Consider the following 14,024-nt stretch of genomic DNA (forward strand, 5'->3'; position numbering starts at 1 on the left):
CAAACCAATACAATTACCATAATGACAGAAAACTGTTCCAGAGCAATGTCATCACTCAGTAGCAGAAAGCATCTCCAGAAAGGAGGTGGAGGACCTCCTGGAGACAGGTTGGAATGACTCACCAAAACATCATTAACAGCATTAGAAATGGTCAAAACATCAAGCATGGCGACAGGTCTGATCTGCAGTCAGCTAGAAAAGAGTATGACGATGGAGGGCTCTGCAGAATGCACCCACGGGCATTCAGGATAACCAGTCAACAGTCTGAAAAGGGAGGAGAAATTCACATCCCCCCTCTCACTAATGGGAGCTGTAGAGCAGAATGGAAACACAGGATCAGAAGTTGTGGACTGACTTCTATTGTGCCAGGAAGGAAAGCGCTGTGACTCATGGCTTGACAAGGGTGTGAGCCACCGAGCTGCACAGAGTGAACTGCTTCTTGTCATTATTAACAGGGATCCACCGCTGCTCCAAGGACAGTCTTCATATGTTACTGTCAGAGCAGCTGCTTCACATCATTAGCACGATGTGCAAGAGCTGTAAGGAGCAACATGCTTTAAAAGATCAGTTTTAGTGATCTGTGCAAACCACTCCTAAAGGCCTCATGCACCTTCTTAACCCTTGTTTGAACAGAACTTCAGCAAAAGGTATGTAATAGACAGAAGAAAAGCGGCTAAAGCTGACTTTCAACCCTATTTCATACTTACACTTTCTTAAGATGACTTAAATTAGCAAAACTGTCAGGACAACAAAGGAGAACGATGTCTTTTTTTTTTTTAAATGTTCTCAGAGCAAATCTGAGTGTTGAAGTTAAAGCTGCTATGGGTACAATTACTGTTCTCTATCTACGTTCTCGCTGCAAAGACTGCTCCCTCTCATACCTTCCAGGTGACTGCAGAGAACTTTAACATCCAGAATGGATCTTTGGCATAATTTATGCTATAGCACAAAATGCTGGGTGCACCTGTACCGGTGCAAAGCAGAACAGGTTCAAATCATCCCCACATCACAGGAGTGTACCTGCTTCATCTGCCAGGTGGAACAACCCTCTAAGTCCTACACAGCAAGCCCTACACATACACTAACTTGGATCTTGACTTCAAGCATAAGAATTCTGCGTTCTTATGCAGAAAGGTGGAAAATCTCACGGCTGCAGTTAGATCCAGGGCAACCAAATCTCTCTGGTGGCTACTGGAGTAGCTGCTAATGTTCAAAAGTGCTAAGCTGTACCTTTAAAGAGAAGTTCCGAGTTACCAAAGGAAACTTGCAGGCTGAATTACAAACCAGGGAAAACACAACGTGCAGTTTCAAGGGAGGGTGCAAGCAGCAGGCAGCAGTGCCCAGCTCCAGAAGCCCACGGAGTCATCTCAATTGAGTCTCCTGATCAAATCAAGCCAGGCTTCTCCAAAGGCAGTGTTAAATATCTACATCATTATGCCTTCAAGTGCAGGTTTGACTTTCATCTCACAGACTCAGAAGCACCAAGTTTCATTTGCAAGAGAATCTCAAGGCAACCACATTAAATTTGCAGTACAAAAACTGAAACAGCACTCCAACATAAACGGATTTGAGATGTGATCAAGCAGCGGAGGAGGAAACAATTGTGAGGTTGATTTCCACCCCTTCCCTAACATGGAGTTTTATGCCATTTCTTATCTATCAGTTGAGAGGTGCATGCGATTTTCGGGAAAAATAGGGGAGTTGGATCACAGGTTTACAAAAAAAGAAAGAAAACCAACAGTAAGGACTTAGAGCTCTAGACTTTAAAAGTCGTATTAGCAGTAAGATATTCAGTTATTTGAACATCACCTTGATGACACGTCTATTCCATTTCTCTCACAACCATGATATGACTTATCAGTCCATGATAACCCCTTTCTGATTGTCTTCTTTTTCAGCGTTCCAATTAAATGCCAAAAGAAGAAACAAATCAAAAGAAGGTTTGGTTGTTAAGATCAGGCGGTATTTTAGTTTCATTAAAAATTAAAGTCTAGGCAGTTAGTAGAGACCAGACACCATAAAGAGGCCACAGCAAGGGCTACAATAAACCAGCCACCAGGGTTACAGCACGGCAGACTTACCCAGAGCCTCAGCTGTCAGGCAGGTGCGCATGGTGAGAAATTGCAGGACACAAAATTGACACAGAAAGGAAAATAAAAAAAGTCAAACTGGTATATCAGCAATCCTAGAGTTCAGACATTATCATCAGCTCCCAGACAAGAGAGCCAGCACTTCGGGCTACACTGTTTTGACTTCTTCCATTGCTGATAAAGAGAAATGCATTAGCTTTGCTTTCCGATGAGCTGTTATAAATTAAACTCCCGGTTATTTATTGTGTTGTTCTATTTCAAGATATTTAAATCAATTCAGGAACTTTGTTTTGCTTCTCGCTTGAGAATGTGGCAACCCGTGCTTCAGCAGGAGGGCAGCTGTCAAACACTGGTCAGGCCATGGAGGGAAGCAAAGCACAAACCCTCACACAGAACCTGGCAATTTGCACAACTCGAGGTGGTGCTGCATTACTCACCACAGCGCTTCTTGATGTTCCCTTCAGCAATTCCGTTAATAGATTGTTAATGAAATGAAAAACTAATTGCTGATGCAATGTGGACGAACATCAAGAAGATCAAGCATAATACAATTTTAATTAAAAGAAGATATATACAAAGTTTAGCAATAAACCTGGCGCACTGTCAAAAAATGGGAACTTTCAAATAGCATTTGAAACTCAAGGAATGAAAATAAAGAGTCAAAGTAACATCTCTGGTCACTGATTTTTCTTCATGTCCAACACGTCTTCGTTGCATTTTTGTGAAGTAGAGCTTATATTGTAAGACTGGGGAGGGCTGGGGGAGCAAAAGCAAACAAACACAAAACCCCTTCAGGCACGATGGCCTCATCCACACAGGATTTCTTTCCCTGCAACAGCAAGGATAGTTTGCTCACTGTTTTTTTCTCCTTCTGAGCACTATCCTACTGACCCAACAGTGCATGCTGACTGTCCTCCTGCCCTCACTGCAGGCACCATACCCCACTCTACCGGCTGAGGAAAATAAAGCCATGTCCCTATGGAGACAGGGTCTACTCTGGGGCTCACCCTCTCCAGGTGGGTCCTCTACAGACAGGGCAACTGTAATGCAGACAGAGTGCAAAGTGCTCGAATGGAAAAGTCAGTGTTTGCTTTAGGAACTGAGATGTTCCTCAGTTATGCTGAAGAGCTTCACAGTTTTTAGTTAAGCGTCACAGGATTTGCACAGCATCCTTGAGAACAGCATAACAACATTACAAAGACCAGAATGTAACACAAAAACAGCTGCAAAGACTAACAGCACAAACATGTCACCTTTGCTAATAAGGAGGAGGGAGAAGAAAAAGCACTTTTGACAGTATTACATTAATAATCATCTTCTACTCTCTCAACTTCATTGGAGCTCTGATAAAAATACTTTCACAAGCTGCAGAATACCTCAGAAGTACATGCTGGTTTGGATAGTCAACACAGAGGACACAAGGTGGTACTGTACTGTAATTCAGAGACAAAACTCAGTCTTTACATTCATATGTGTTATATTAACCTTGTCATTTTATTGTTACCTATTTTATATAATTCTTTTTCATAAATCCCATTGGATTTTTCCTCAAAGCTTGCAAGCAAGGTGACATGAAGAACCTGAAAACAAAACCTACAAGACAAACCTCCTGCCCTAATGGTATACATGAAACCTGTCCAGTAATCATTCTTGTGCAAGGTGAACAAAATACAAAGAATGAACCCTGTTTACGAGGCTGGATAGTGATGGGACAAGGGGGAATGGTCCTAAACTAAGACAGGGGAGGTTTAGGTTAGAGATTAGAAGGAAGTTTTTCACAGAGGGTGGTGACGCACTGTAACAGGTTACCTAAGGAGGCTGTGGATGCCTCATCCCTGGAGGCATTCAAGGCCAGGCTGGATGTGGCTCTGGGCAGCCTGGTCTGGTGATTGGTGGCCCTGCACATAGCAGGGGGGTTGAAACTACATGGTCATGGTGGTCCTTTTCAACCCAGGCCATTCTGTGATTCTATGAATAAAGTCAACATGCACTCCACATTTTACCCATGCATTTGTTGTATTTTAAGTTAGTTGCTTGAGCTAGACACTTTTTTTTTAAAAAAAAAAGAGAAAAAAGAAACTAGAAGTCATGCATTTTGTTAACCTTCCAAAATGGTTACATGCAGAGCCACAGCTGCTCTCTCTCCTCTGAATTCAATATAGCTTCAACAGCTTCTAGCTGCTACGCATCCGCTTCTGAGGCCTCGACTCAGCAGAAACCTAAACATGGAATTTAGTGCAAATATATACATAATTATTCTGCTGACTCAGGTTAGCTGGGCTGACTTCTGATTCCAACACTTGTCTGAAAATAAAGCGCAATTTAAGAAATGTATGCAATCTACACGCTGTGTAGATTTGGCTGTTTAGATGAGAGCTAATTTCAAGTGCTGGGGTGGACAACAGGACCAACTGGCCACACTGCCTTAGGAAGGAAAGGATGCACAGTGGGGAGCACGACAACACGTGTGGAGACTGCAGGGACCTGGTGGGTGTACCAGGAGCCCATTCAGGCTACAAAAGGTTTTATTTTTCTTATAGTCAAAGACAACAAAAAGAATAAAATTAGTCATTAAAAATGCCAAGACCTTTATTTACACACAGATTTGTCATTTCATCAGGTATGTTCCAACGAGGAACCCACTATCACTTTGTTTTGTTTGGAAAGCTTGGTGTTTTCCTCATTACGTCAAGCTCTGGAAATACCTTTATTGCAATTAACACAACTGCTGCGCAAACAGAATTTCTAATAAATGATCTCAAACACCAGGCCTGAACTTTCTACTTGGCTGCATGGAATCAGAACAGAGAGACCATGAAGAAGCCAGAGAGCAGGTAAACTCAAAAGCACTCGGCCCCTTATTGCCAACATGCCCAACCCCCAGAGCTCCTGCTAGGACAAGCCATGCAGCTCAGGTTCTCTCCCAAAGATAAATAAGATGCAGGCAAGGACAGGAAGCTCCATGCACGCAGCAGTGCTCAGCTATGGGAGGGAGACTGCAGGGAGAGGACACCACTGCCACAACACGAATGAGGAAAAGTACAGGGTTATATCTGAGCTCCTACATCTGTAGCTTCCCAGAGCAGAAAAGAATCCTTTTTGCATCCAGTCACAGCAGAAAAAGCCTCAAAGACATTTTTAGTAGCAGTCACAGTATCTGAAGCAAATCCACAATTCAGCAAACATCTCACTTGCCCACAGTCACAAAGGGTGCTCAAAAATACTCTTCCAAGCAGTAGGAAAGGAACAGATTTGTTGTTTGAGTTCCCACAGGTGAGCCAGTGACTTCACAAAAAAAAAACAAAAGGGAAAAGTCCTACTTGAGGAAGAACAGAACAACAACAAAGTCTGAGCCGCGAGGAGACACAGCTGCTGGCACAGAGGACATCCACACATTGAGCCATGAGCCTGCCAAGGTGGTTTCACCTGAGAGTTCCCCTGCCCATAGTTTAAACTCCTTAAAACAAGCTCCTACAGCTTTATCATTTCATAAATGAACCCTTTCTTGACTATGCTTGTGCCTCAGTGGCAGCAGGAGCAATACGTTCCACTACTCCACACATTGAACAGACCTGACAGGCTGGTGGGGACACACAGAGAAGTTTGCACAACAACGTTTCACAGCGCACTCAGACCAATATCATATTCCTTCAAGGCAGGGATAGAAAGGGAAAAGAGGGGAAAATATACTTGATTTTTTTGGTCTTCTGTATTCAGCTGTGCAGGGAGCCTGTGGGGTGGCAGGTTGGGGAATCATCACATCCCTCTGAACCGTCACGTCTCTCTGCTTCTCTCCTCCTCAGGGCTGTAAGAACAGCCATTTACAACCTGCAGCTTCCCAGGACTATGGCAGATCCTCCTTGCCCTTGCACTGGCTACCTGGGAGCCTCCATTGCTTCTATCTTCCCCATATGCTGTCCGCTGCAATCAGCTCTAACCCAGCCTCAGTTCAACTGGGGTGGCGATCTGGACCCTAATGCCTTATGTGGGACACAAATTCCAAGGGATACAGCACAGAAATACAGGCGGTTCAATAAAAGCATCAACAGCATCTCACAGCATAGGAAAGTTAAGCCAAAGACTGATGTTTAAAAAAATAGGCATTTCAATCATAGCGCAGCTGCTATAAAAGTGACAGCAAAATGAGGGCTGCTCAAAAATAGTTAATTCTGAAGGAGGACAAGACACTTGTGCACTGACCTGCTCTTCACCAGGCACGGCACACATTTCTTGAGGGACAGAGGAACCTAGAAAGTGCTATTTCCTTCTCCAAGAATGCAGACAGCTTTACTCTACCAAGTAGGCTAAAAAGGGGATGGAGCTAGGAACTGTCAGCTGATGGAACTGGTTCAAAACACAGTTCCTCGTCTCCACATCAGAAGCACACCTTTCTCAGTTCTCACCTGCCACGTGTTGAGGGGTTGCTCCTACCATACAGGGGCAACAAGTGATGAAACCAGAAAAGGGTAAAGAAAGGAGAAGAAAGGAAAAGAAAGGGAAGGAATATCACAGACCCTCTAAAGCTGCGGGTCTGTAGCCAGACAGTTCAGCACACAAAACGAGAAACAAGGTTACACATCACCCATAAATAAAACCACAAAAGTCATGTTCCCCTGAAGATGACCAATGTGATTTAGACCACTGAACTTTTCCATAGACAGACGGACACACAGAAACTACTGAGGTACATTCTGGCTGCCAGCTCTCTCCTCCTCCTTCCTCTGCCCAGACAGCTAAAATTCAAAGGTTTTCCAGTCTTGTGACTCCCTGCTAGCATTACCTCCTAGGAAGGACAGTTAGAAACAGCTCACCTCCTCTGGTTAATGCATGGAAAGACTTAAACTCATACAATTAAATAAGTTGCTATAACTCCCACCCCAGCATTTGCTTTGCTCATCTCTGCTGACAGTTTTAAGGCAGGAGGGTTTGCGCAAGTTGCAACCTGCAGGCTGAGAGCTGTTTAAAGCACATTCCCTTCCCAGTGCCAGAAAGGGAATGAGAAAGTCTGCTTCTGCACAAGCTCCATGTCACCTTTACAAAGCCTGGTGGGGTTTGCACTTTGCTAAATGAAACCCTCAGCAATGGCAGTGCTGCACATATGGAGGTGATGCGTGTTTCAGCTAATGTGGTGATGTAACTCCTATGGCAAGATGATGGTGAGAGAGCAGTAGGAGCAGAAGACTCAGCTACAACAGACTGCCTTTGTGGAGAACTCCCTTTCTTTTCTTACTCATTTTTAGTTTTCCAAGTGCCCCCCCCCCCCCAACAATAGACCGTACCACCTTCTCATGCTGTGAGGAACAATGCAAGATTTAGGAGATTATAGGCTGCTAAAAGAAAATAAATAAATAAGGTGTTGGAAAGGGAGACCAGTAAGAAATGTTAATAGCTACAGAACATTTACATCATGGCATCTTTACATTATTCCAAAAGATTCCACAAGATTTTACAGGTGTCTGCACAAGTCACGTTCCAATGTCAGTTCTCTCAACAGGAGTAAGTTTGCACTAAGAGCTCTATTTTAAAACGTGATTGACTTTGTACAAACAGGTTTAAGGCTTTTGTGTAAGAACAGTAGAGAGCAGTTCCAGAATATGATTTAAATGACATATAGTAATTGTACCCTGGTGTTCAAGTATATATCAGGAATACATTCCAGAGGGCTGCACTATTACAACAGAGTCCTACTGCTGCTCAGTCTTTGTCAGCGAGCACAGCACAGAGGCTAACAGTACATGTATAGAGCAAGTTACCTTTCTTTGCTTTCTTCTGTAGCTTCAGCGTATCAGACGATTTCTTTTTTATCTCTTGGCGGGCTTTTTTGTACTCTAAAAAAACACAGTCTCTGTATCAACACATTTGATGTTAAAATGGATACTTTTCACAGAAAAGACTATATTTATGATATCAGATCACAGATCTCAAAAGGATGGCTAGTATTAATCAAAGCAGCTCAAAACTCACATTTTGCAGTACCCGTGTGTTTGGCTTAATATAACATTTTAGGGTGTGAGCACATTCACATAGCTTTCTCAAACAAACAAAACCTTTGCAGAAATAAGACCTGAGAGAACACAGTACAAAATTAGAGTGCTTTGCAGTTCACTCATTCTCTCTCAGGAATAGAAAACAGAGATGACAAGTTTCTCAAAACATCTGTGTTCAAAAACAAGTATCGATAAGGGCAAGGAGGATAACATCCTACATCGCCACCCAGCATGAAAGTCAGGCAGAGGGAGAGGGTGCTAAAACATGGCCTGAGGAAGGGTCACTGCCAGCTCTTCCTCTGAAGTAGAGCACCCTGCTGCTGTCCTCATTTTCAGATGAGCTGCAAACCCTGGGAGAATTAAAACCCCAGAAGAAAATATTCCAGCACTAATCCAGGCCCACTGGATGACCAAATATGAATCAGGTATGATTTTATACTACATACAAAAACTGATACTTAAAAAAGATAAACGGTATGTATGCATGTATATACATATACATTCTAATGTAGGTGGTCAATACTACTACTTTTCTATGTGTGGAAAAACAGAAGCAGGTAGGGAACTTTACAGGTTCCAGCTGCACCAACAGCACCCAAGTCTACACACTAATGCCCAATCTGACTGCTGCTTTGGTGAGTCACCCCCATTTGTAGGATCTCAAGTGATTCTTCCCTCCTACCCACTCCCTCCTTAATGCTGTGGAGCATAAACCAGGGATTTCTTGATGTCCTACTGATACAACTGCTTCTATTTGACCACAGTAAGAGTGGGGCAAGAACTAAATCCTCTTCTTCGGGCTGAGCACACTCCATCCCATCAGTTTTCCTGTACCAGTGACAAATCATGGTAATGCTGCTTCTTTAAGGCATAGTAAAACTCTTTCATTTTCAAGATTGTAACCTGTTTGCAGTACTTGTGTTAGAAGGACATTGTTCCTTGCTACAAGTTTCGCAAAGTCAAAGGTGTCTACCAACACATGCCTGCTGTGCAATATAAATATATACCACAGCATCCTGCTAAAGCCTGCGGAGTGGTACCCAGCACTGCAGTTCTGAGCACCTTGTGTCCAATGGCACAGCTTTCTAATTCCCCACCTGCACATTTCTGGATTGCAGCAGATAAAAAGTAGTGACGCTGAATGTTTTACAGGTCTATGGCCGAGGCATAACATGATCTTACAGTTAGCTTTTAATGACACCCCGGGGCCTCAGAGAGATAGACGTGGCATCCCCAATCCTCAGCACTACCAGGTAACATGCAGCAGGAGCGGGCTAACAGTTACACCCAGTGACTGCTTACTAGTGTAAAAAAACAACCCATCCTTTGTGGTCCAGAAAAACTAACTGCCAAAATGTACATGTAAGGGTTAAAATTGATTAGGCACTTTGGGAAGGAACGTTTTGGAAAAGCTGCTATACATATCTAAGCACATCATTCAGTTTCCCACTACAAACATAAAAAGAGGGAGAAAAACTGGTATTACAATCTTACTCCTATTAAAACATTCTTCCTCTGTAACTACCTTTTGCATGGTCTTTATCCAGTTGATTGGCCACTTTCTTCCACTCTTCCATCTGTTCTTGAAGTGGGTTTATCAGACAGTCAATTAAAGCACTAATTTTGTTGAAAAAACACAAAGAGCAATCAAATCCTGCAGATGCCCTTATTCTTACAGAGACAGCCAAGGTCAATACTGGAGTATTTTTACTTTTGCTGTGACAGCTATCAGTGTCACACTGTAAACACCAGAACATAAAAATGTTTAAGCTGGAAAAAGCAAAAGGACTGGATTAAAAAGAATCCGCACCACAAGATAACCAGAATTACTGAGCAGAAGTTCAGGACAATGAGGAACAGAGAGTGAAACAGAGAAGCAATCTGAAATGGGGCAATGGAAACAGTTAGATGATGCTCATATGTAACAAACAATGCAGTCTGAATGGATACCCCCAACAATGAGAAGTGAGTGTCATGCAGCCACGATGATTGTAAAATCAAATAGCACGTGTATATGCACAAGAAGACAGAGCACCTGTAGAAGGAAACAAAATGCTGTCCACCCATGTGCCTCACCTCCTGCAGCAGAACCACTGGTACAGCACTAGCGATGCTCCCCTAGCTAATCACGTCAGGATAAAATTATTTAAGTAGCTAACTCCAGGGTAACTGGAGACAAAACTTCTCTCCTTAGCCAATTTCATAAATATCTTTACAAGGAAAATCCCTTCCTAGTCATCAGGCAAATGGTGAAGCAGCATTTTAGTTCACCTCAGCTCAAATACATCTTTTTAAGTCTCTGGTTAAAAAGAGCACGTGTGCAAACTGCTCTCAGCTACAGAAGTAGGTTGTTTATGTATAGCTGAGCCCACAGGTGAGTTCATCCTCTTCTGTTACCTCTACAGTTTAACTGCAAAAAATGAATTAGAAAATTTGCCTTTTCTGTGTTTTTTTTTGCTGAAAGTTTCCCTTTTGGCAGCAAACTTTTTGGGCTCCCAGGGAAGCAGCACCACATTTGTGGCTTCTTCAAAATCTAGTGACAAAGTTTAACCATCTGAAACAAAGGTAGGTTGGTCACACCAGCAGCCACCTGCTCTGCAGTGAGCAACAGTGGAAACCGGCAGCATTTAGAGCCCAGCCTGCAGAGCACACAGTGACATCCTGCCTTTCCCAGCTTTTTCAACACCTAGTGCGCTGCGGGAGAGAAAATACATGCTGTTCTCAGTGACGGGGGCAGAGATGAGCTGGAGTGCCAATGCTGGTGCACAGCTTTTTGTGTTGCTCGCTGAAAGGGATGCCTGCAGTGCACGTGCAGTCTGAGAGCAAAGGAAGTGGAGCGCTGAGCTCTGGGCCAGGTGCAGAGCCACTCACCTGGAGAACTGCCGGAGTTTGGACTCTATACTCCTGTGCCTCATGCACATCCTGGTTAGGGCAGAGCCAATTTCTCTGGTGCCACCTGAAAAACAAAACACGAGGAAGGTGAGGCACAGACACAAATCCTCCCTGTGATGCAGCCATGCCAGCTGGAACACAGATGTGTAACAGCTATAAAATCGACTGGGCTGCGGCTGTCCTCAGGGCTATTTATTGCCATGGGAAGAGTTTAATTTTTGTTCATCCAGAGATCAGATCCGAACATTTAAGCATGACTAAGGCAGTTCTTCCCAACAGCTTTTCATGCCATCAGACCTTACTCCTGGCAGAATAATTAAAAGAGAAGGGACTGAGATGCCATGCTGGCAACAAAGTGGGCACCCACAGCAAGGTGGAATATTTTATCACCGTTCCACATTGTGGAGATAAACTCAGGGTACTCGATACAGTTTCCTCCTATCTAGACCCCTCAGACCCAAGAGAATATGTATCCACTCCCACAAATTCCCTCATCTATCACAGACCCAACCAATAACGTGTCACACACCTGCGTTCTCAGATCACACTTTTTTTTATCACATCGCCAGGAGATGGCACTATTTGTTCTATGCCCTCAGCTATCAGTTTCTGACCGCTGCACAACAGCAAGAATTAATTATTTTTACTAAGTCTTCCTCAATAGTTCTCCCTTTTAAAAGCACACATCCCTCCATTTCCCACTCGAGGCAGCAATGCCACCTCTGAGCAGCACAGTAAATCCAGCATCCTTTTGTCTTGGTGAGCAGTAGTTTTGATAATTGCTTATTTGCAAACAAAACCACCTGCTTTCAGAATACAGAAATCAACATCTGTCAAAAGCATCTTCCAAACTGTAATAACCTCTGGAACAGTCAAGGTAGCAGCACCTATTTGGAAAGCTAATTTGACTTTTAAAATAAACTCAGACTTGTATTATACAGTAAAGTATCTTTGGTTTTGCCCTTTTGTTGCTAAAATTGGCCCAAGTGACAAATATTTTTCTAGGACAGAACCTTGGTAACTCGAACCCTTTTATTTATTCTTTTTAAAGCATGAAAACAGAAGTCACCATCTTCCTGCGTTCTTACTGAATTAAATCTCATGCCCACAAAATGGCTCAAGAACAAAGACAGTAACTGGAACAAATTGAGGCTATTTGGTATTTTCCATTGTCCTAAAAGATAAACAGAAAACCTTTTTTTGCTACTTGCCCAGTTACTCATGTTTTCATTGTGTTTTGAAATATGGTTTGGTAACACTGCAGAGCTGCAGGCTCACTGCCCCAGCCTGGCCCTCTATCCTTCCAGTCATGCTGCATGGGAAAACACAAGCTGCCATAGATGCTGGCGCCCAAAAAGCAGCACAGAAGATGGAGAAAGAACAGAGAGAGAAAGCAACTGGAGGAACAGGACAGTGTCTGCAATGAGAACAGCACCTCTGTCCTGAAAGACGGGCATTCTTCTGGAGACGCAGGCACATCAATGGAGCTTAATGGGGCAGAACAACAGAGATGGAGCAAAATGAGCTGAGAAATGACCCCAGAACTCCCAGGGCCATAGGTAGAGCTATGTTTGATCAAGGTCAAGCAGGAGACAGGAAGATTCATACTGAAGAACTCACTGAAGTCCTTTAATCTGAAAGATTGACTGAGGTTAATTGACACTGCTTTCCTCAGACCATTACATGAGAAAAGGAAGAGTTGTTTTAGAATAATAAACAGGAAATAAGGCACCATATATTTTAGAGACTAGGAAACAAGGGTCAGTTACTACTAATATTAAACTGCAAGGTAACACATTTTTAACTGAAACCCAAGTAACTGATGTATAAACACATCCGTTCAAGTGGTACAAGATGGACAGGGTTAGCAGGGTGAGCAAAGCAGCAATGCAGGACTCGGTCTATATACTGGTAAAAAACGCCACCACCCACAAATTACCAAAGTGATGCCTGCAGGGAAGGGACACCCCCTACAGAGGCTTTCCAGACTCACCCATGCTCTTCCCCGCTCCTCCTGTCATGGGACTGTGTTAAGGGCTGCATCCAGGCTCTCGCCCCAACAATTGTAGCACTGTTTGGTGCAGACAGTGGCCAGCTTTGTTGTTATTCCTCTGGCAGGCAGCTGATGAGCAGCAAGGCCAGGCTGCTCTGTGCTGCAGCAATGGGAACGGGGCCCTGCTCAGCATGGGATGCCACAACTGGGCTGCTTTGCATGGCCAATTCCCATTTAGAATCATAGAATCATTTGTGTTGGAAGGAACCTTTAAAGGTCATCTAATCCAATTCCCTAGCAATGAACAGGGACATCTATAGCTAGATCAGGGTGCTCAGAGCCTGGTCAGCCTGGAAGAGATAAATAGGAGACAGAACCTTAGGAACAGCAAAGGGGTTTTTCCATTCAGGCACACTTCTTGGGTCACCAGAGGCTGGAACCACGTCCCTGCTGACCTCCCCAAGGTGCAGCAACCTTTAACTTACAGGTACAGCTCTGATAGGGTTCTGAATGCCCAGCAGAGGCATTTGAAGGTCTCACCTCCTTGGATGCACCAACACAAGCTGTGTTTTGGAGTGCTTCAAACAACCACTGGTAAAAAAACAGACCCTGTCTGAGGAAGGACAGCACTCGCCCACTGCCAGCCATGCCTGAACCACACTGCTCTGTCTCCGTGTCGTAAACCACTTCAACACCATCTGAGCTTTACCTCAGTTCTTTACCTGCCAGTTCTATCGTCTACAAAGAATGAAAATGCTTTATATAAAAGATAACAGCAGAACCCAGATTAACAAATCTGCCATCAACTCAAGACGATGTCGGGTGGGTGAACCCAGCTCTGCACACTGCCCCACAGTCATGCAAGTTAAACCACTGTGCCTTGGGCTCTCTCTTTATAAAATGGGGTTAAGAATTCCCTACTTCTGTGTCATACTACAATAATGCATCCATTAAGGCAAACAATGCTTGGGAACGTGTAAAGTAATACTCTGAAACTGGAGATCATAGCCATATTCATCAGGTTTCCCACTCAGAGAAAGTGGTTTAATGAAACGTTCCTGC

The 14,024-nt window shown here is 43.6% G+C and overlaps 1 protein-coding gene across 18 annotated transcripts in view; it reads right to left on the minus strand.

Annotated features, from left to right (window-relative positions):
* The window catches only part of MTSS1 (MTSS I-BAR domain containing 1), a 112,432-nt gene that overhangs the window by 21,779 nt on the left and 76,629 nt on the right, over positions 1-14,024 (minus strand). For 12 of the 18 annotated variants that reach the window (XM_015856248.2, XM_015856250.2, XM_015856249.2 and 9 more), the window contains 4 exons: positions 10,949-11,033; positions 9,603-9,694; positions 7,844-7,918; positions 2,082-2,093 (listed from right to left, as the gene is read on the minus strand). In XM_015856248.2, coding sequence (XP_015711734.1) covers positions 2,082-2,093; positions 7,844-7,918; positions 9,603-9,694; positions 10,949-11,033 — 264 coding nt within the window. The remainder of the gene's footprint in view (positions 1-2,081; positions 2,094-7,843; positions 7,919-9,602; positions 9,695-10,948; positions 11,034-14,024) is intronic. The other 6 variants (XM_015856245.2, XM_015856259.1, XM_015856247.2 and 3 more) reach the window with 1 other exon arrangement.

Source organism: Coturnix japonica, chromosome 2 (genome assembly GCF_001577835.2).
Source record: "Coturnix japonica isolate 7356 chromosome 2, Coturnix japonica 2.1, whole genome shotgun sequence".
Lineage (NCBI taxonomy): Eukaryota > Metazoa > Chordata > Aves > Galliformes > Phasianidae > Coturnix > Coturnix japonica.